Genomic DNA, 24,526 nt, shown 5'->3' on the forward strand with positions numbered 1-24,526 from the left:
ACAACAGCTGCTCAGCATGTTCATCATAAACTATCGACATCGGTTGATTGTGTTGACCAGGAGCAATTGCAAGATATTTGTCTTCATTCCAAAGTAAAGTGTGTTGCTGTGACATAAGTAATTTGATGTCACTTTCAGACAATGCGATCTTCTCTACATTGTCTACTTGTTTGCTATTGGTATTCTCGATGAGGTTGCCATGCATGGAAACTGAACTTGGCCTGTTAAAACGTAAGATCACTCATCGGTGAAGACAGGATATTAGAGCTGGAAAATGTGAATTGGAATATCATCCATTTGTCTGAAACAAGAAAAAGGAATGAATCATTTATAAGTTTATCAAGTGGAAATCTGCAGTACACCAATGGAAACAGTGAAAGGAGTGAAGGTGGAGTTGGCTTTCTGGTCCATAAAGATATAAAAAACAATATTTTGGAATATAAAAGTACATCACCAAGTGTGTGAAGACTAATACTCACGATTTCTAACAGGTATAAGTTAAAGGTTATAATGATTTATGCAACAACATTGAACCATGATGATGAAGAGGTTGAAGAAATGTACACCGAAATTGAGTCTTCTAAATGAGCAGAAAACCCACTACACTATTATTATGGGGGACTTCAATGTCCTCATTCAATGCCGGCGCCTCCGTAGCCAGGTGGAAAGGAGCAGCAGTGCGTAGCACATGCTGCTTGATTAGACCAGGATTCGAGCCCGTCACCACCAAATACGGAAAGGTCAGGGAATGACCATCGCATATTCCCAGAGCAATATGGCCTTAGTTACTAATGCTCCTAAAAACCAAATAACAACAACAACATTCAATGCTACGGTTTGAAAAAGACAAAACAATGCAGAAAGGGGAATTATAAGAAATTTTGGAATTGTTGAAAGAAATGAAAGAGGTGAAAAACTTGTGGAATTAGCAGAATCTCAAGGATTGTCAGTAATGAACACTTTTTTTTCAAGAAAAGGGTGAACAGAAAATGGACATGGAAGAGTCCAAATGGATCAGCAACTAATGAAATCGACTTCATCTTCACTTACAAAAGATATATCATGAATGATGTTACCGTCCTGAATAAGGTAAATGTTGGAAGTGATCACAGAATGGTAAGATGCACACTTGATATAGATGTAGGAAAGGAAAGTAAAAAACTGACTCAAGTAAATAATACGAAGGTCTTTGAGATAACAGAAGAGGAGAAAAAACAGTATGTACAGGAACTTAACAAGTTTGGGCTTCTGCAAACTGCTCAGGACCAAAATATTGACAAGGAATATTACAACTTTCTGAAAGCGATAAAGCCCAAGATAGGGAAAAAGAAATCCAAAGAAGAAAAAATTAGTCAAGAAACACTTATGCTGAACCGAAGGAGACAAATGAAGAGCAAGATAAACACAGAAAAAGAGAAAATTGAGTATACTGAGTTATGCAAAGCCATTAGAAAGAGACTCAGAGAGGATATAAGATTTAACACAAGAAAAGTAGAACAAGCATTAAGGGAAAGGACAAGCAAAGGACTTAAATCAGCAGCCGTGAGCAGTAATACAGAAAGACAAATGATACTGAAACTGAAGAATAGCGATGGTGTACTTATAAATAGCAGAGATGGCATAATTCAAATAGCAGAAGCCTACTATAGAGAATTATACAAGGAGCGAGGGAATGATGCCAGCAGTGAGGAAGTTGAATCGCAAATTAGAAACATGTATAACATACCCGATATTCTTCCTGATGAGGCAGAACAGGCGTTGAAGAAAATTAAGAATCAGAAAGCCCCAGGGGAAGGTGAAATTACTGTAGAGTTGTTAAAATTGGGAGGAAGAGACATAACATAAAAACTGACAAGCCTCTTCACAAAATGCATTAGAAAAGGTGTGATGCCTAAGCAGTGGAATAATGCAATCATTGTTTTGCTGCATAAGAAAGGAGATAAATCAGAAATTGGAAATTATAGACCAGTTAGCTTGTTATCCCATATCTACAAGTTGTTCTCAAGGGTCATTACTAACAGATTAGAAAGAATACTTGATGAGAATCAACCTAAAGAGCAAGCTGGCTTTAGGACAGGATTCTCAACTATGGATCACCTTCATATAATATCACAGCTAATGGAGAAAGCAAATGAATAAAAAACATCATTATACCTGGCATTTGTGGATTATGAAAGGGCATTTGACTCCATACAGCATAAGGCAATATTTCTGTTTCGGGCACTGTAAAGACAAGGCATAGATACCCCATATATTATGATTTTGAAGAAAATATATGAGTGCTACCTCCTTTATTAGACTAGACAAAGACATTAGCAAATTTAAAATTGAGAAAGGAATTCGACAAGGAGACACAATATCTCCAAAGCTGTTTACTGCTGCCCTTGAGGAAGCTTTCAGAAGATTAGACTGGTCGCAGAAAGGAGTCAATATGAATGGAGAGTACCTAAACCATTTACGATTTGCAGATGACATTGTGGTCATAAACCATGATCCCAAAGAATTAGAGGAAAATCTTAATCAGTTATGCACAGTTAGTAAGGATTTTGGACTAAAGATGAATATGGCTAAAACAAAAGTAATGATGAACAAGTATTCCACAGAAAGGGAAATAATGATTGAAGGAGCAGTAATTGAAAAGGTGGAGTCATATACTTATCTGGGACAAGTTATTAGCTGTAATAATGATAAATGGCTGGAGGTCAAGAGAAGAATAAATTTTGGATGGATAGCATTCAGGAAATATAGTCACATACTGAAGAGCAATATCCCAGTTTGTCTGAAACGTAAAATAATGAACCAATGTATACTCACCACCACGACATGGAAGTGAAACTTGGGCACTCACCAAACGAATGAAAGAGAAGCTGAGAACTACACAGTGAAGAATGGAATGAATTATACTGGCAATATGACTGTTAGATAAGCAGAGAAACACATGGATTAGGCAGCAAACTCAAGTAAAGGACATTATCAAAATCAAAGAACTAAAATGGTGTTGGGCAGGACACATAGCTCGAAGACATGATGACATATGGACTAAGAAAATAACAGAATGGTACCCAAGAGGAACTAGAAGAAAACCTGGAAGACAACGGCGGAGATGGATAGATGAAATTCATGAGTTTGTGGGTAGTAAATGGATGGCCATTGCACAAAACAGAAGGAACTGGAAAGTTGCTGGAGAGGCCTTCATCCTGCAGTGGATTGAAAATGGCTGATGATGATGGTGACTCTCGAGGAAACTGTAGCAAGCAACTGACAATCAACTGTGATGTTTTAATGTTTGCACAGAGGAGTATTGATTAAATATCTTAGCCACAATTTGACCATTTCTTTTCTCACATATCCTTGCAAGTAATTCAATTTATGAATCAAATGCTTCTTGATGTGAACATTGAATGCATAATCATCATCATCTAAAGCATGGGCAACCAAATTATTCTAACTTTTATCGCGAACGTTGAATCTGCATGAATGGCAATCTAGCTGAAACCAACCATTCGCTTACACAGTGGTAAATTTGATGGAAATGGATGATATATGAAGCTGGTGGACTTGGATAATAATGGTACATTTCCCGATTCAAAGCTTGTGAAGTATGCATTGCAAAGCATAAATGATGCCATGTTCTCTGCTTCTGGAAATTCATTTTCAAGAATTTGTATATGGTTTGGCTTTAGTAATCTGAAATAATTCTGAAACCACAGTCCGTTGCAAACACTACAGACATATCCAAACAAGTTGTTCGAAAATGTTCTTTCATATTCTTTTGAACCTAATGTATAACACTTTTGATGATCTTCATTCGCTGATTACATTTTTCTTTTCGATATCTGGCCGGGCATCTGCCTCTAATTGATCTTGCTGCGTTTAAATGACTCTCTGTCTCTTGTGTTCTGCCACTGACTTTGGTGCTTGCTTTTCAACGATAGATTTGTGATTCTGTCAAAATCTTTGAACACGTTTAGTTGATGCAACTTTCGGCATTGTCACAACTTAACTAAAGGAAACACAACCACACTGCTTGACAAATGCGAAGTAACTGAACGAAGTAGTTATTTTAACGAATTGCTCAACTCTCGAAAACTAAAAACCTGATTTTAAATCTAGTTATATATCCTCGTAGAACTCTCAAATGGTAACCATTCTGTTGCTTACTGTTTTTGTCTAATATTTATAGTTTTCAAGATATTGCAAAAACAAATTTGAAAATGCTCAAATTTTTCAACTCTCTCAACTTTGCATTGCTATTACGTGGGAAACATAAGAGATACCCCAAAACTACTTATAGATGTAAAAACTATGTTTCCAACTGAACAATTTTGTTGCTTACTGTTTATGTCTATCTATCATAGTTTAGAAGTTATTGAGAGTGAAAGTAACCAAGGCACAACGGCAAATGATCAAAATGTGAACTTTTTTGTTTTTTCGGAAAAAAAGAAAAAAAATGATATTAAATATCAAAATTTCTAATTTTTTCTTGCATATTCGTCGACAGCATTATATACCCGACAAAATAAGTATAAATTGTTTATACTATTTTCTATTAGTTTCGAGGATATAACACCGGTTAGACATTTCATTTTTCATGACAGCCTGAGCGCCATAGGGTACCCCCCCCCCCAGCATAGACGTTATTCCCATCAAAAAACACAAAAGATGTTTTATTTTATGTGAAAACATCCTTAGGAAATGTATACTTGAGATTGTATTTTAAACACTTTTCAGAATGCGACAGTAGATGACGAAAGAAAATCAAAACCTTTTAAATTTTTAAAATCGAACAGCTATAACCAGTTACGAATGACGTAAAGTATTATGCTTATGCCCACTACTTACTCTACCGCATCAACGTTAGTGATTGAGTTAGTACTGTTAGCATCATTTAGGAAGTGATATCATTTGTGTCTTGCATTTTCATTATCAATCGGTTTTACTCCAGTCCGAAATATTTAGCATCAACGATGTAACATTTTCTGATCATGTCCGCTATTTACGCTACCGAATCAATGTTAGTGATTGAGTTAGCATCACATCATTAGCATCATCTAGAAATTGATGTCGTTTGTGCCATTTCCGTCTTGCATTTTTGTTGAGAACTGGTTTTAGTTCAGTCTGGAAAAGTTTACTAGATGCCACCAAAAATGTTTTCACATTAAAAAGTGTAGTGTGCTTATTTTGGAGTGAAACTCTATAACTAAGATAAACAATGGGTTCCACATACAGTTTGCCAAAACTTTTAACACTGAGATTGTGGAAAAATTGTAAAAAGAAGGCTATGCCATATGTAATTCTCATGATTTGGTGGGAATCTACAAAATGCTGTGATGACTATTACTTTTGCTTAGTTAATGTAGAGGGATACAATGCAAAGAGTAAGAAGGGCATTGTGTACCCTAATATTTTATCTGCCATTAGACCAGTCCCACATGCAGCTAACTGGCTGATTCCATGCCCTCCACTTATACTGGAGAATGTAGCAGAAGAGAGTGCTGAAAGTGAAACTTTTGGAGATGAAACTGAAGTCTATATACCTGGAGACATTGAGCCTAGCCCTCAAATGTTTTCACAGCATGAACTCAATGATCTACTACTACTACTACCACCTTGTAAGAGATTTAAATTTACCAATGGAATCTGCAGAACTCCTTGGTTCTAAACTTAAGTAAAAAAAATCTTCTGGCAAGTGATACATTTTTCTCATGATACAGACACAGAGAACTAGAACTAGTCCCCTACTTTTCTGAGGATGATTTGATGGTTTCTTTGCAGTAAGAGAGAGAGAGATGATGTGAGCCCCTGGGGTAAACATGAAGAAGTCATTGACAAATATTAAATATGAAGAACATGGTTGGTTTGTTCTGTGGTAGGCATATTATTTGGACAGCAACCTGTATACACAAAAATGACTTGTTCCTTGTGTGGGTGGGACAATTGGGCAAGGAGTAAGCACTCGGATGTTAAGGTCTGGCCAAAGAGGGAGCAGTTTGTTTATACACAAACTTGAATCAAAGAATATAGTTCATAAACCACTGGTAAACCCCAAAACTGTCCTCCTTCCACCTTTGCATACAAACTGAATTTGATGAAACAGTCTGTGAAAGCTTTACCTCAGGAAGGTCTCTGCTTCAACTACCTTTGCACTAAATTCTCATCAATCACCCAAGAGAAACTGAAACAAGGCATTTTTGTTGGACCTCAAATTCTCAAACTGATGAGACACTGTTATTTTGAAGGAACTATGAATAAAAGAGAAAAACAGACATGGAATAGCTTCATGTTGTTGTTTTGAATTCTTAGGGAACAAAAAGGATCCAGACTACAAGAATATTAGCATTAGTTGAGGCATATGATGCAAGAAAGCAAGCTTATATAGCATCAGCCAAAAGTCTGGGTCATGATTCCGTTTAAGTACAATTTAATTAACAATGAAATTCAATAAAATTAATAAATTTTTCATTAATTAATTGATAACACTAAACTAAGCTAAAAGATTTCTAATACAGGGCTACGTATTAGTTAAACCTTATGCTATCAAGCTTGGGATATATGTTACACTATTCATATTGTATAACAATGGTGGCAAGTTACGAACAGTAAAATCTACGGACACTAAGTATTAACTTTCAAAATCGCTATCTAAATTCAAAATAAACCAAGGAGCTTGATTAAGGCTATAAAGCTACTTAGAGAAAATAATTTAATATAACAATGAAGTCAATAAAACGGCTAAATATAAATAAAAATTTATAGTTCGTTGAGCTGCAAAATCTTGTCCAACCCTTGGATACCCCATACCTGATATAGTTGAAAACATAGGAGTCCAGCAGTTCAAAAATAATTGTGAGTTTACTGTGACTAATTTAATATTGGGCTGAATCATAATGTTTCATGGAAAAAGCTCTGTTGTGCCCATATTTATTAAATATGAAAGAGCTGAAGCTCATAATCAAAAATGCTAGGATGACCAGTTAGTAAAATTAACACATCACTTTGCACTGGAAGAACATAAGAATTAAGAAAACTAATTTTAAAAGTTGATAACAAGAAAATTTTGAGCAGCTTCTGTGAACCTCCCAAACCCAATTTGAACAAATGCGACATGGTTTACCAGTGGAACTGAGCTATGGGAAGAATTATATAGCAAAGATTCCTTTGCTATATAATTCTTCCTTATTCAAATATTAAAACTAAGGACAGAGGAACAAGTACACTACACAAAGAAAGGTAATATCCAATAAAGTGAAGTCACACAGTCATGGTGGAGCCTTAACATCTCGACATGTCTAACCACAAATTCCTGACTGCCACTATAACTTTGCCAATACAGTCAATTGAAATTATCTCCATAATAGACAATGCTCCCAACTCTTGATACTTGGCAGATAGAACTTCCACCTAATGACAACTATGAGCATTCTCCCTGTGGTAATTCCAACATAGCCCGGGCTAACATCATCATCAAAGGTCTCCTCCCTACAACAAATTGTTGTAGGGAGGAGAAAAGAAATTAAACTTTCAATATTCTTCATACTAAACACATTATAAAAAATAAACAAACAGACCTTGAGATGAATAAAAGAAATGTCACCTGATAATGAAGAGTACTTGTATTATGAAATTATAAGTTTGGTTGGAAGACTAACTAGAAATTTTGGAAGAAAGATGAGTTCTCTCAAAAAGCTGGAAATGTTAGTTCACAACATATCCTGCAAATCACTGAATTGCTCGCCTCACAGAACCCTACTTTCAGCTTACTTGTCACTGATTATATTTGCCATTATAACCAACTCTAATGATACCATTTCACCAACTATCAATGAAAAAGAGTTTGTGTTAATGATCAAAATGTTCATGCGAGTCATATTTCAGAAGATACAAAGTTGATTATTATTATTTTTTTTTTTGTTGTTGTTAATGCAGCATGTATTTATTTATTTATTTTTTAGTATTAATAGGTTTAATTGTCATGTTTGCAGCAATAAACTTTTTTCATTAGGGTAAATTGTAAATTAATCAACCATGAGATAGCTTCCTGTCAATCTGTCCTATTCTTTTTTATGAAGACTTCAGAATGTGGTATATGCAAAACCCATGTGGTGCTAGTAGAAATTTCTTACTGCATAATTTGTAACAGCTGCACATCTATAATATATCGCTAGCACACGAACGCAATATATTCAATAAGTTAGAGCAGTGCTTCTCAAACGTTTTTGGATCACTGCACCCCTCCACTAAAAAGCCCTCGCCAGGGCTTTTTTTAAGCCCATCAATATAAAGTGAAGCTAAATAACTGAAATTAATATTTGTCTGTTTGCCTCCAAAAACATAAATGCAGCCCTGCATGTATGTGTGTGAATTACAAAGAAAACTATTTACTGCACTTTATTCCTTCTTCGTAAAAAATTACAACTACATAAATAAAGTCAGTTATAGTCACTTAAATTAAGTCATAAAAATTAAAGTTAATTACATAAATAAGTCATGATATTAACGGAAATAGTTAATTATATTTCAATATTTAATGCAATGGATGAGCTTGATGGAGATTTATTAGCTTATCAATATTAGGATTAACATCTGTAAGTAGAAGTCGCAAATCGCCACGTTTAACAACATCCAGATAATTTCTTTGTTTTGTCAGCAATTGAGATACAGCGCCGAAACCAGTTTCAACTAGATATGATGTTGGAAATGAAATAAGTAATTTTTTTACAATTCCCCAGAATGCAGGATAATGGTCACGGATTTTCTTTTGCAACAAAAATTCCTGATATGAACTTTGAAATTCTGGCTTTAGTTCAACGTCATTTTGTAACTCAATCAATTCTCCTCCTACAAAACGTTTCCCATTGTCATTATTCAAAAAAAGGATTTATAATCCAATCTGGAATTTTCAAATTAAGGAGATCTTCGAACCTTTCCTGCATATCTCTGTGCAACATTTCTAGATGATTACAAAAAGTTAGTAGAGTTTCATCAGCTATTTTTTCTTTTTTCTCTATTTCCAACAGATTTGGAAATTGATACAATTCACGTTGTCCTACGTTGTGCATAAAAAGCTTTAATTTTGAAATAAATGCTGAAATTTGAGTTTTTGCCATAATAAGAGTTACATCTTGTCCTTGTAAATGTAAGTTCATTGAGTTGGATCAAGTAAATAAATCTGCAAGATAAGCAATATCAGTTTTCATTTTCTTGAGGTCATTACTAAGGTTGTTGTTCCTATCTTCAAAAAACTTGACAACAGTATCAAAGAGCTCATAAAATCTGTTGAGACAGTTGCCTTTTGACCACCACCAAACCATGGAGTGAAGTAGCAATTGTTCAAAATCTTCACTGTTTTGATCACAAAGCTTTCGAAATATATGATCATTCAAAGAATGTGCTTTAATTTTGTTTATAGCAGTAATAACAGTTTGTAGAGAATTGTGCAGTTGATCACCAAGTTTTTTCTTAACTAAATGCTGACGGTGAATGACACAATGAACAGTAATAATATTTGGCACAGCATTTTTTAAATAAGCCAGAAAACCCTTGTAACGGCCAATCATTGATGGTGCTCCATCCGTTGCACAAGCAAGTACATTTGTAAGTGGAATTTCCCTATCTTTAAAATACTTTTCAGTAACCTGAAATATAGACTCGCCTTTGGTATACGTTTCTAGATATCTTTGCAAATAATAATTTTTCGTTCAACTTTTCATCTTTTATAAATGTATGTATGCTAGTAGTAAAGATTTGTTATCTGGCAGAGTTGATTTGTCTATTTGTAAAGCAAATTCTGTTGTTCGTAGAATGTTGCATAGGGTATTTTCTGTGTCTTTGGCCATTTCATCTATCCATCTCTGAACTGTATTATTGCTAAGTGGAATAGATTTTATTATATTGTGCGGTGATTTATGTAAAACAGTACTGATAACTTCACAAATTGCAGACAAAATTAATTCTTCACCAATTGTATGAGGCTTACCAGCTTTTGAAATCAACAGTGGAATATTGTACAAGGCCCGCAAGCCTTCATTGTTTTGTTGCGACGCACAAGAAAACATGCTCGATAATGTTGGGTGCTTTTCAAATTTGTCACGCAGCTTTTGAAAGTAAGACAAGTCGTTATTTGCCTTATTTGAATGCACCTTATTTAAGTGGTCCAGTAATCTGGAAGGCTTCATAGCCTCATTTGAATATGTCTTTTCACAAATAAGGCACATTGGAAGTTGATTGTTTGTTGGTGCTGATATAAAAATCCATATTTTAGATATTCCGCAGAATATTGTCTACATTTCTTTTTCTTTTCTGGCTCGGCCATTTTTCTTCCTATCTAAAAAAAAAATAAAATAAGAAGAAGAAGAAGAAGAGCATATATGTATCATTAATTATTACGAAAATTAAAAATAAGTTATAAAAATATTTATGTTAAGTTTGTTTGACATTATACTGTTTTCAACTTTTTTGTAGGGTCGGGTCAGGTCTGGTCCAAGCTTGAAGCTCGAAACCACATATATAAGAACATATATGGAGCTTAGAAAAAGATGTTCAGGACTCAATTTAGAGTAGGAGGCCTGAATTGCTAGTTGTTTTTGTCTAATCGTGCCCCCTTGTATGCTATGTGCAATGTCACATCATTACTTCTGTTGTGAAATGTAAACTATATCTTACATGTCAACAAAGAATTTATTCAAATTTGTGTTGAGGTACTATTTCTAAGAACTCAAAGTAGTAATAAATAACTATAAATCGACCCTTATTATTTTTGTTAAATCTGCAGATAACATGTATAGGGTGGTACAAGAAACTGTCACCAACACATCAAAATCGGCCGACTGTGGAGCAAACAAAATGGTTGCTTGGGTAATGCATATTGTACTGAATATAGCGGCGTTGTTTCCAGAGAAAATGCATTGAACGTTACCTATAACAATAACCTTATTTTTATATTTTACACTAGCACTTACCTTTATTATATCTTTTATCCTAATAAGGAAAACTGTTTAGCAGACGAAAATTGAAAACACACTACTATTCTACAATTCAGTGAATTGTAGAATAGTTCTAGAATCAATGTAACTAGTGAACGACCGTCACCTGATCAACGCAGAAACGAAGACTCAATCGGGAGAGCTCATTTTAATTTTCAAGGGATAGTTAGTCTGCAGCATGTTAACACGGGTGGCTCAGGCTATTTGTCTGTTCAGCCTAATTATATCATTTATGTAGTCAGCATTTGGTCAAAGCAATTAAAGGCGTGAATTATTGCAAGCTGCCTGTTACACACATTCATACCTAACACCCCCCCTGTCACCCCCTATCATGCCTAATTCCCCCATGGATAATTCATATGCCCCCCCAGGGGTCAATATCGCCCACTTTGAGAAGCACTGAGTTAGAGTAATAACAAATATTTCAATTTATCCAGAGAACAGATTATTAATCATAAAATTCCATGAAAAAGCACACATGGTGATTTTTATAAAAAAATAAAAAATAAAAAAATAAAAAACAATATTGAAAATGAAAGTCAAAAGAAGAGGAGGGAAAAAAAAAAAAAAACAGAAAATAATAAATAAAAAAAAAAAAAAAAATTTACAAATAATAACTTTTAGGCCATATACCTTTGGATTGGTAGGAAGGCTTGGAGGTGGAAGACCAAGAAGTATACATAACAGCAGATAATAAGCCTCTGGTATTGAAATATGATGAACCATGAGCCACTGCAAATGTTGGAATCCAGGGACTTGATAAACTTCTGGTCTAATTTCTTGATTTGCATAACTCTTACTGTTAGCTGTGCCTACATTGAAACCTGTAAAAAATTTTAATAGCTTAACAAAAAAATAGGATAGGACAGAGTATGCTTTCAACAGAAATCACAGTATGAGATGATATAATATTCTGATGGAAGCTGTGCATAGTTGATATTGGCAAATTCAGTTTATCATGTTTTCGATTCGTATGCAATTATTTTATTTTATTATTATTTTTTGAATATCACATTTTTCACTCTGGGAAATGCACTAAATCAGCTTGATGCAAATTGAAACTTCAGCGATTTCTAAGTATACTTTCTTAAATTCACTTAAAATTCAGCCGAGGTCTCATTTTGCTACCTTGCATTTGCAATATCCACTAAACGTAACAGACAAACAATTGCCAAGAAGGATTAAATAGTTCTGAGAACATTTTATTCAGGTTATGTATATGAAATTATTTCATCTTTGAGTTTAAAAATCTCAAATGTTTTCTTCACAAATATCTCCACCATTGTTAACACAATTCATAACAATATACTTAGGAATGATGTAATTTTTTTGCATTTTTCTGGAGATTAATGAGATGAAAAACAGAATCACAGATAGTCATCACATTATTTCCCATCTTTTGCAGGAGAATGGTTAAATGCCTGTCGCTGAAGGTCATCTGCAATTATTATATTTTATTATTTTTTTTTAATACCACATTTTTCAGTCTGGGAAATGCATTAAACCAGCTTGATGTAAATTGGGACTTACCTGAATTCTAAGTCTACTTTCTTAAATAGACTTAAAATTCAACTGAGGTCTCAATTTGCTCATTTTACTACCTTGCATTGGCAATATCCACTAAACACAACAGACAAACAGCTTCCAAATAGGATTAAATAGTTCTGAGAAGATTTTCTTTGGGTTATGTATTACTCTACATGAAAACTCATGTAGAGCAGCATTTACTCTACATCATAACAAAGCTCATGTAGTTTTGTTATCGAAACTACATGAGTTTTGATAACACCACAACATATTTAAATTCTGCTTAATCTCTGATAATCCAAGGTACTTTATTATTTAGACAATCACATGAATTGACAAGTAGTACAAACTGGACTGAAATATTTTTTTTTAAATCAGTCATGGGATGTCTGGACTGTACAATGAAAACAGCAAGTTATTAACCTAATTCTTCTTTTTCCTAATGCACAACAAATACAAATGACACTGATAAAAATACAAATCACAGTAACAATATGTGCTTCAATTACTCATTTTAAAATGACTCCATGAAAACTCATGCAGAGCAGCATTTACTCTACATGAGATTTGATAACACCACAACATATTTAAATGCTTTTGCCTTATCAAAGAGTGTTTAAGATATCTGCTTCACCTGTAAAGTTTCCTGTACATTATAAATGGCTGTTGATGTTGCTGTTTGGAGGTTTAATGGAATACCGCCAACAGAGAAAACAATGTGCCAGGGTTAGGGTATAATAAATTATACCCTAATAAATAAATGATAGGTGGAATAGGACCAGGGTATGATAGGTGGAATAGGACCAGGGTATGTCTGCCAGGGGCAAAAGTTGATGACGTTGTAGAGCGGATATCATCTTTTAAGGGCACAAAAGGTGATATAGTTGTACACGTTGGCACTAATGACATTAAGAGTAGGAGACCGGCGGAATTACTTGACAAGTACAGGTCACTGATGAAAAAAAGCCGTGAATTAGGGTTGAAATTGAAAGTGTCTGCAATTCTGCCCAGACACGATAGGAGGGAGTATATGATGAGAGCCCTGTCAATCAATTCGGCCCTGGAAAGATTGTGCAGGGCTCAAGGGGTAGAATTTTTTTCAGCCTGGTCTGTACTTGTTAACAGGAGAGACTGCTTCTACAGGGATGGGATACACTTAAATAGAAAGGGTGCAAGAATGTTTGCTGATGCTATCGAGGCAATGTTAGGTGGGTCGGAAAACTGCTAGATTGGGGGGATACAAGGACTAATAGATTAACAGTAGCCACTGGCAGAGGTGAAAGTGATTCTTGCACTGCTTCTATTGGAATGAGCCGCAGCCTGGAAAATAAGATGCAGGATATTTCAGAGACTGCTGGGAATCATTGGGGTACAAGTAAACACATGAGTTGTGTTAGGGTAGCTAAGAAAAAGAACAGGTGCATGTATACTTGTGTGTACACCAATGCTAGGAGTTTAGTAAATAAATTTGATGAATTTGAGGTATTGCTCAAAACATCAAAGGCAGATATTGTGGGGATTTCAGAGACGTGGTGTCACACAGATATAAGAAATGCAGAACTGGAATTTGGGGAGTACAATGTCTACAGAAAGGATAGACAGGATAGGAAGGGAGGAGGGGTTATGCTATTAGTTAAAAAAACACATAAAATCCAAGGAAGTGAAGTCAGTCGACATCGCTGGACAGTGCAGTGTCGAGTCAGTTTGGTGTGACATAAGCATTGGGAGATCAAAATTGAGAGTAGGAGTGTGCTATAGGCCTAATGACTCTGATGAGTATAATAAGAAACTGTTCGGAGAAATAGAGTGGGCCAGTAAATCAGAGAGTCTTATAATGGGGGATTTTAATTTCCCAGATATTGACTGGAATTTGGGGGCTGGTCACTCACACAGTAGCAAGGCTTTTGTGGATTTATTGGATGATTGTTTTCTACATCAGCATGTTCGGGAGGCAACTAGAGGGAGTAATACTCTTGATTTGATTATCAGTAGTGATTCTTCATGCATTAAGAATCTGCAGATAAATGAACCACTTGGTGGCAGTGATCACAGTGTGCTGAAGTGGGAGTTACTCAAAGAGGTAACTACCATTAGGGGTAAAGGGAAGGGGTATTGCTTTCGTAAAGGCGACTACAATGGACTGAGACAGTATTTAAATTCTATACAGTGGGATCAACTGATGATATTGCCAACAGCAAATTCAAAATGGGAAGCATTCAAAGAACTTATCGTGGAAGCTACTAGGCTTTACATACCAACTAAGAAATATTGTTCAAGGTTTAGGCCTAAATGGTTGTCAGATGAACTAATGAGGCATATGGCAGAGAAGAAAAATGCATGGGATACATACAAATTAACACGTGACACGGACGCCTATGATAGATACAAGTTGATCTGTAACCAAGTTACAAAGGAGGTTAGGCAGGCGAAGGCAGATTACGAGAGATCCTTGGCAAGGGATGCGAAGAAAAACAGCAAAGAGTTCTTTACTTATGTAAACTCTAGAAGGAAGGGGATGAATCAGATTGGTCCACTTGAGATCGATGGGTCAACTGTTGATGACCCTGCTCGGGTAGCTAACAAACTAAATGAATATTTTGCATCGACATTCACACATGAGGAGTTATTCAGCGAGGGGAATGCCAGAGGTGTATTCAACACTAGCAGTAAGCTAGAGAATCTTGTAATAACTGAGAGCAAAGTGGAGGAGAAATTGTTGAAGATAAACACAAGAAAGGCACCTGGGGTGGATGGGATCTATCCAGTTATATTAAAGGAAGTAAGCAAACCCTTAGCCATAATTATGAGAGCTTCCTTGGACTCAGGGGAGGTACCCATGGACTGGAGATGTGCAAATGTGACCCCAATTCACAAAGGAGGATCAAAGGCTGACACAAGTAATTATAGACCTGTTAGTTTAACTTCTGTTCCTGGAAAATTAATGGAGGCACTGGTGAAAGAAGCACTGCAGGATCATCTAGACAAGACTTCAGTTATAGCTAGGACACAGCATGGTTTTGTTAAGGGGAAGTCTTGCCTGACCAATTTGATTGGATACTATGATGCAGTCACAAAAGAACTGGATGCAGGGAATAACTTTGATATTATATACTTGGATCTTAGAAAGGCTTTTGATACTGTTGCACATGGAAGACTGCTGCACAAATTGGAGCAGTGTGGCATTGGAGGCAAGTTGCTGCTATGAATAAAGGGGTGGTTGAGGGGGAGAAGACAGAGAGTGGTAATCAATGGACACTGCTCATCGTGGACTAATGTTATTAGTGGAGTCCCTCAGGGTTCAGTATTGGGGCCTTTATTGTTTTCTGTATTTATAAATGATATTGAGGATGGTATATCAGGCTTAATGTCCAAGTTTGCAGACGATAAGAAGGTTGGCAGGGTTGTCAAGGACACTACTGACACTATGCTACTGCAACAGGATTTGGAAAGGTTGAGCAGATGGGCTTCGAGGTGGCAAATGAAGTTTAACATTGACAAATGTAAAGTACTACATATGGGAAACAGCAACCCCAGAGCAACGTATCAACTCTGTGGTACTACACTGACAGTGGTAGAGAATGAAAGGGACCTGGGGGTGGTGGTGCAGGCAGATATGAAGTTCTCTGAGCAGTGCAGACGAGCTGCAAGAGTAGCTCATGGTGTATTGTCAATGATATATAGGAATTTTTCTAGCAGGGATAAGGAGGTGATTATTCCCTTGTATAAGGCAATGGTCAGGCCACACCTAGAGTACTGTATACAGGCCTGGAGGCCTCATTTCAGGAAGGATGTAGAGCTGCTGGAACGAGTACAGAGAAGGGCAACTAGATTGGTGAATGGGACAAAGGGGTTCTCTTACGAAGAAAGGCTTAAGTTTTGCAAATTACAGTGTCTGGAAACTAGGCACCAGCGGGGTGATCTGATAGAGGTGTACAAAGCCTTGAATGGTTTGAGCATGCTCAATGCTGATGGGATTCTTCCTCTAGCTCAGAAAAATCACCTGAGAGGGCATAAATTCAAATTGAGGAAAGACAGATGTAGGATAGATGTGCGGAAATTTGCCTTTAGCCAGCGGGTGGTTGGTGGGTGGAACAGACTTCCATCCCTTGTCGTGGAAGTTGATAGTCTAAATAAGTTTAAGGCTCAGCTGGACAGGTATTTCGAACGAACAGAGGGGTGAAGTGGAAGTGGTTATTTTTATTTATTTATGTTACTTTTTTTTTTTTTTTTTTTTTTTTTTTGGCTGATGCTGCATAAGCTTGCTTTCTTGCATCAAATGCCTCTACTAATGCTAATGCTAAATTAAAGGACAGGAGGTCACACACACTGAAGGCCTCTTCTCTAATATTGAATGAAAGGAGGTTAATCTTCAAACAGTAATTACCAAATGCTCATGGAATTATTCTTAGTGATTTAGTGGCATGTTCTTAATATTCTTGAAGTAATTTGGTTTTAAGTATGATATATCCAAACGTTAACCCAGGGGCTCACATCTGGGTGAGTATAGTACAGGCTTGGCACACCCAGGTTCCTGAGCTGCTGGATATCATCATTTTACTCTTTCTTGGTGATTCTTTTGTCCCGATATTTTGCTTTTTGTTAATATTCAGGTAGGGCTGATTTTTATTTTTTCTTTAACCGGAATCTTTTTAAAAGGTTTTTCTTTAACTGGAATTTAGCTTTATTTTTGTATTATTTTGGTTATTTTTTATTTATTTTTGGTCTCTGTTGGGTCAACTGTGATGTATGCGTTTGCCCGTTTTTCTGACTGCTATGTATACATCATAACAGAGACAGAGACCTTGCTTACTGCTGTGCTTCCTTTGGTTTTGGCTGCCAATCCTTGAAAATGTAGTTAAAATCTTAGGAACTACAGCATTAAGTACTATTTATATATTTTCATTAAATTTTATTTATATAATTTTATAGGTTATCTGCTTTTATTTTTCAGGAACTTTTAATTTTTTTCCATTGTAGCTACACCTATCAGATCAGCACTCCTACTGATACATATGCTTATTTAATCTATTTACCTATATTTCATTATGGTTGCTGCGCGCTTCTGGTATTACTAGCAGTGTCCTGGATCCATAATCCACTATTAATTATCATATATTATTATTAGATTTTCCGTTTTATCATTACAACCTAATATTATTATATACTATATAATTAATAAAAATAAGTTTTTATTATTTTTATTAATTATATAATAAAAATAATAAAAGGTTGTAGTGAAATGTAGATAAATGGAACATTTAAAAGAAAGAACAAATAATAATATATTATAATGGTTTATGGATCCGGGAAACTGCTAATAATAACAGAAATGCCCAGCAACCATAATGCAATATAGATATATAGATTATATAATTATATAGGTAGTGGTGCTAACATATCATGTGTAGCTACAATAGAAAAATTAAAAAGTGACAGAAAACATTTTCAGACACTTTTTAATTTATATATATATATATATCTTAATTGTAATTTAAAGTAAGTTACATTTGATGAAAAAAAAAAAAAAAAACTAAATCAGCAAGGTATGACAAATGCACCAAAGTGCACAAAGCAACAGTAAAGGATGCAAAACTATATATGCATGTAAAAATAGATAAGTCTGATAAAGTTTGCATAGATGGAAGTGAAAAGTACACAAAGTGCACAGGACTATCCTTACCCTTCTAGTGGCATGTGGCTAGTCACATAGAAAAAAAGAAGTATTGTAGATTTGAAAAGGCAAAAGAGTGTTAATATCCTAAATTATATGATGAATTAAGAAAATTATGGGATGAATTGCAAAGCCAATTTGGATGCGAAGGAAATGTAAAGCAAAATTATTAATATCAAATGACTGAACAAAATAAAGTAAAAGCTGTCATTAGATATGGTATGAAAGTTCCAACTATCCTCATTCTATCACTATTTTCGTCTTCATTTAACTATGCCTTCCCCAGGCTCAATTTAATAGCTCTCCCTATTCCATGTGCTCGTTCATACCACATAATTCCAACACTAAAATATTTTTCCGAAAACCTACATATTTTTCCCGCTCTGAAAACACTAAATTATATATATAAACAGTATTTTTTTTTTTTTTTTAAAGCCTTATCCTTATTTTTACCGTAATAATTTTCATATATTTGACACTGAAATTAGAAATTTGATTAGAAATTAGGCGTCAGCTCAGTGTTCTGATGGGCATTTATGAGAGCTTGAGTTGTAGGGTAGATGCCCCTGAAGAAATTAATATGAGGGGCCCGTCAAGCTCTCAGCTGCCCAAATCAATGCCAGAGCTCACTCCTGGGCATCAGGGAACAGAGCGGCAACCTCCAAGGCAGAATGTGCTCGTCCCACAGGAGTTAGTTATCGTCGGTAACTCTATTGTCAGGGAGACGGGGAATATATTGTGTAAAAAGGATAGATGGAATAGGACCAGGGTATGTCTGCCAGGGGCAAAAGTTGATGACGTAAAGCATATAACATCTTTTAAGGGCACAAAGCGTGATATTGTTGTACATGTGACATTAAGAGAAGGAGATCTATAGATTTACTTAAGGTCAATGTTGCAAAAAAGTCGTGAATTAGGGTTAAATTTGAAAGTGTCTGCAATTCTGCCCACACAAGATAGGAGGAGTACATGATGAGAGCCTTGTCAATCAATTCGGACCTGGAGGAAATGTGTAAGGCTCAAGGGTTAAATTTTTTTTTCAGCCTTGTCTGTGCTTGTTAACAGGAGAGACTGCTTCTACAGGGATGGGATACACTTAAATAGAAAGGGTGCAAGAATATTTGCTGATGCTATCGCAGCAGTGTTAGGGGGGTTGGAAAACTGCTGGCTTGGGGGGATTCACACACTAAAAGGTTAAAAGTAGCCACAGGCAGAGGTGAAGGTGATTCTTGCACTACTTCTTTTAGAATAAGAAGCAGCATGGAGCAAGGGGTGTCGGGGATTTCAGGAACTGATGGCAGTCATTATGAAACAGGTGGGTATATGGGATGTGTTAGGGTAACTAATAATAAGAATAGGTACATGTATACTTGCATGTATACCAATGCTAGAAGTATAGTAAATAAATTTGATGATTTTGAAGTGTTGGTCAAGACATCAAAGGTGTGGAGTCACACAATTATAAGGAATGCAGAACTGGAATTTGGGGAGTACAATGTGTACAGAAAGGATACACAGGATAGGAAAAGAGGAGGTGTTATGCTTTTTTTTATTATGTTAATTAAGAAACACATAAATCAAAATAAGTGCATCCAGTTGATATAGATGAACAGTGCACTGTTGAGTCAGTCTGGTGTGACATAAGCACTGGAAAGCAAAAATAAGAGTAGAAGTGTGTTATAGGCCTAATTATTCAAATGAGTATAATGAACAATTGTACAGAGAAATAGAGTGGGCTAGTAAACCAGAATGTCTTATAATGGGGATTTTAACTTCACAGATATAGACTGGAACTCATGGGATGGTAACTCGCACACTAGTAAGACTTTTGTGGATTTATTGGATGATTGTTTCTGCAGCAGCATGTTCGAGAGGCAACCAGAGAGGGTAATACTCTTGATCTGGTCATCAGCAGTGATCATTCGTGTATTAAGAATTTGCAGATAAAGAAATCACTAGGTGGCAGTGATCACAGTTACTGATGTGGGATGTACTTAAAGATATAATTAGGCCCTTCCATTACCCCTTTCCATCAGGGGTAATGGAAGGGGTTTTTGCTTCTGTAAAGGTGACTATAGTGGTCTCAGACAGTTTTTAAATTCTGTACAGTGGGACCAACTCATGATGTTGCCAACAGCAAATTCTAAATGGGAAGCATTCAAGGACTTAATAGTGGAAGCTGCTAAACGTTTCATACCTATTAAGAAATACTGTTCAAGGTTAAGGCCTAAATGGTTGTCAAATGAACTAATGAGACTCGTGGCAGAGAAGAAAAATGCATGGGGTGCATATAAATTATCAGGCGACACAGAAGCCTAGATATACATAAGCTAGTCTGTAATCGAGTCACAAAGGAGGTTAGGCAGGTGAAGGCAGACTAGAAAAATCTTTGGCAAAGGATGCTAAGAAAAACAGCAAGGATTTCTTTACTTATATAAACTCTAAAAGGAAGGGGGATGAATCTGATTGGTCCACTTGACATTGATGGTTCGACTGTTGATGATCCTGCTCATAATTCACGGCTTAAAAAAGACATGAATTAGGGTTGAATTTAAAAGTGTCTGCAATTCTGCCCAGACATGATAGGAGGGAGTATATGATGAGAGCCTTGTCGATCAATTCGGCCCTGGAGGGATTGTGGAAGGCTCCAGGGGTAGAATTTTTTTCAGCCTGGACTGTACTTTTTAACAGTACAGATTGCTTCTACAGGGATGGGATACACTTAAATAGAAAGAGTGCAAGAATATTTGCTGATGCTGTCGAGGCAGAGTTAGGTGGGTCGGAAAACTGCTAGTTGGGGGGATACAAGGACTAATAGATTAACAGTAGCCACTGGCAGAGGTGGAAGTGATTCTTGTACTGCTTCTATTGAAATGAGCAGAAGCCTGAAAAACAAGATGCAGGATATTTCAGAGACTGCTGGGAGTCATTGCGGTACAAGTAAACACATGGGTTGTGTTAGGGTAGCTAAGAATAGAAACAGGTGCATGTATACCTGCGTGTACACCAATGCTAGGAGTTTGGTAAATAAATTTGATGAATTTGAGGTATTGCTCAAAACATCACAGGCAGATATTGTTGGGATATCAGAGATGTGGTGTCACACAGATATAAGGAATGCGGAACTGGAATTTGGGGAATACAATGTGTATAGAAAGGATAGACAGGACAGGAGGGGAGGAGGGGTTATGCTATTAGTTAAGAAACACAAAGTCCAAGGAAGTGAAGCCAGTCGACATCGATCGACAGGGCAGAGTCGAGTCAGTTTGGTGTCACATAAGCATAGGGAAATCAAAATTGAGAGGAGTGTGCTATAGGCCTAATGACTCTGATGAGTATAATAAGATATTGTACAGAGAAATAGAGTGGGCCAGTAAATCAGAGTCTTATAATCGGGGATTTTAATTTCCCAGATATTGACTGAAATTTGTGGGTTGGTCACTCGCACACTAGCAAGGCTTTTGTGGATTTATTGGATGATCGTTTTCTACATCAGCATGTTCGTGAGGGAACAAGAGGGAGCAATACTCCTGATCTGATTATCAGTAATGATTCTTCATGCATTAAGAATCTGCAGATAAATGAACCACTAGGTGGCAGTGATCACAGTGTGTTGAAGTGGGATTTACTCAAGGAGGTAACTACCATCAGAGGTAAAGGGAAGGGTTTTTGTTTTCATAAAGGTGATTATGATGGTCTGAGACAGTATTTAAATTCTATACAGTGGGACCAACTGATGATGTTACCAACAGCAAACGCAAAATGGGAAGCATTCAAGGAACTAATCTTGGAGGCTACCAGGCTTTACATACCAACTAAGAAATATTGTTCAAGGTTTAGGCCTAAATGGTTGTCAGATGAACTAAAGAGACATGTGGCAGAGAAGAAAAATGCATGGGATACATACAAATTAATGGGTGACAAAGAAGCCTATGATAGATATAAGTTGGTCTGTAACCAAGTCACAAAGGAGATTAGGCAGGCAAAGGCAGACTACGAAAAATCCTTGGCAAAGGATGCAAAGAAAAACAGAAAAGAGTTCTTTACCTATTTAAACTCAAGAAGGAAAGGGATGAATCAGATTGGTCCACTGGATATTGATGGTTCAACAGTTGAGGATCCTGCTCAGGTGGCTAACAATTTAAACGAGTATTTTGCCTCTACATTCACACATGAGGAGTTATTCAGGAAGGAGAATGATGTAGGTAAAGTAAACATTGGCAGTGAGCTGGATGATTTTGTAATAACTGAGAGGAAAGTGGAGGAGAGATTGTTGAGGATAAACATAAAAAAGGCACCTGGGGTGGATGGGATCTATCCAGTTATATTAAAGGAAGCAGCAAAGGAAGTAAGCAAACCCCTAGCCATAATTATGAGAGCTTCTTTGGACGCAGGGGAGGTACCCATGGACTGGAGATGTGCAAATGTAACCCCAATTCACAAAGGAGGGTCAAAGGCTGACACAAGTAATTATAGATCTGTAAGTTTAACTTCTGTTCCAGGTAAATTAATGGAGGCACTGGTTAAAGAAGCACTGCAGGATCATTTAGACAAGACTTCAGTTATAGCTCAGACACAGCATGGTTTTGTTAAGGGGAAGTCTTGCCTGACCAACTTAATTGGATATTATGATGCAGTCACAAAAGAACTGGATGCAGGGAATAACTTTGATATTATATACTTGGATCTTAGAAAGGCTTTTGATACTGTTGCACATGGAATACTGTTACACAAATTGGAGCAGTGTGACATTGGAGGCAAATTGCTGCTATGGATAAAGGGGTGGTTGAGGGGGAGAAGACAGAGAGTGGTAATCAATGGACACTGCTCAACGTGGACTAATGTTATTAGTGGAGTTCCTCAGGGTTCAGTGTTGGGTCCGTTGTTGTTTTCGGTGTTCATGAATGATATTGATGATGGGATATCAAGTTTAATGTCCAAGTTTGCAGATGATACAAAGGTTGGCAGGGTTGTTAACGACACCACTGACGCTATGCTGCTGCAACAGGATCTGGAAAGGTTGAACACATGGGCTGAGAGGTGGCAAATGAAGTTTAACATTGACAAATGTAAAGTACTACATAGGAAACAGTAACCCCAGAGCAACGTATCAACTCTGCAGTACTACACTGACAGTGGTGGAGAATGAAAAGGACCTGGGGGTAATGGTGCAGGCAGATATGAAGTTCTCTGAGCAGTGCAGACGAGCTGCAAGAGTAGCTCATGGTGTCTTGTCAATGATATACAGGAATTTTTCTAGCAGGGATAAGGAGGTGATTATTCCCTTGTATAAGGCAATGGTCAGGCCAGATCTTTAGTACTGTATACAGGTCTGGAGGCCTCATTTCAAGAAGGATGTAGAGCTGCTGGAACAGGTACAGAGAAGGGCAACAAGATTAGTGATTGGAACAAAGGGTTGCTCTTACGAAGAAAGGCTTAAGTTTTGCAAATTACAGAGTCTGGAGACTAGGCACCGGCGAGGTGATCTGATAGAGGTGTATAAGGCTTTGAATGGTTTGAGCATGCTCAATGCCAATGGGATTCTTCATCTTGCTCAGAATAATCAGCTCAGAGGGCATAAATTCAAATTGAGGAAGGACGGATGTCGGATAGATGTGCGGAAATTTGCCTTTGGCCAGCTGGTGGTTGGTTGGTGGAACCGACTTCCATCACTTGTTGTTGAAGTTGATAGCCTAAACAAATTTAAGGGTCAACTGGACAGGTATTTCGAGCGAACGGAGGGGTGAAATGGGAGTGGTGTGATCTTTTGTTTTTTTTTGGCTGATGCTGAATAAGCTTGCTATCTTGCATCATATGCCTCTACTAATGCTAATATACATAAGCTAGTCTGTAATCAAGTCACAAAGGAGGTTAGGCAGGCGAAGGCAGACTAGAGAAATCTTTGGCAAAGGATGCTAAGAAAAACAGCAAGGATTTCTTTACTTATATAAACTCTAAAAGGAAGGGGATGAATCTGATTGGTCCACTTGACATTGATGGTTCGACTGTTGATGATCCTGCTCATATAGCAAACAAACTGAATGAGTATTTTGCATCTACATTCACACATGAGGAGTTATTAAGGTTTGAAAATGCCATAAGGTTATCAAATTGTAACAGGTTGCTTAATGATTTTGTAATAACTGAGAACAAAGTGGAGGAGAAATTGTTGAAGTTAAACATAAGAAAGTCACCTGGAGTGGATGGGATCTATCCAGTTATATTAAAGGAGGTGGCAAAGGAAGTAAGCAAACCATTGAGGACCTCCCCTGAGGTGGTAGATGATGTTCATCAACCGGTGAAATACCACCACTTTGCTTATTGGAGGCTTGAAGTGGTGAAATCC

The 24,526-nt window shown here is 36.7% G+C and overlaps 1 protein-coding gene across 3 annotated transcripts in view; it reads right to left on the reverse strand.

The window, feature by feature from the left end:
• The window catches only part of bchs (WD repeat and FYVE domain containing 3 bchs), a 1,877,108-nt gene that overhangs the window by 1,067,009 nt on the left and 785,573 nt on the right, over nt 1–24,526 (reverse strand). For all 3 annotated transcript variants that reach the window (XM_090389621.1, XM_090389619.1, XM_090389620.1), the window contains exon 34: nt 11,616–11,806. In XM_090389621.1, the coding sequence (XP_090245747.1) occupies nt 11,616–11,806 (191 nt within the window). The remainder of the gene's footprint in view (nt 1–11,615; nt 11,807–24,526) is intronic.

The sequence above is a fragment of the Mastigoproctus giganteus genome, chromosome 2, assembly GCF_048544385.1.
Source record: "Mastigoproctus giganteus isolate SK-2022 chromosome 2, ASM4854438v1, whole genome shotgun sequence".
Classification (NCBI taxonomy): domain Eukaryota; kingdom Metazoa; phylum Arthropoda; class Arachnida; order Uropygi; family Thelyphonidae; genus Mastigoproctus; species Mastigoproctus giganteus.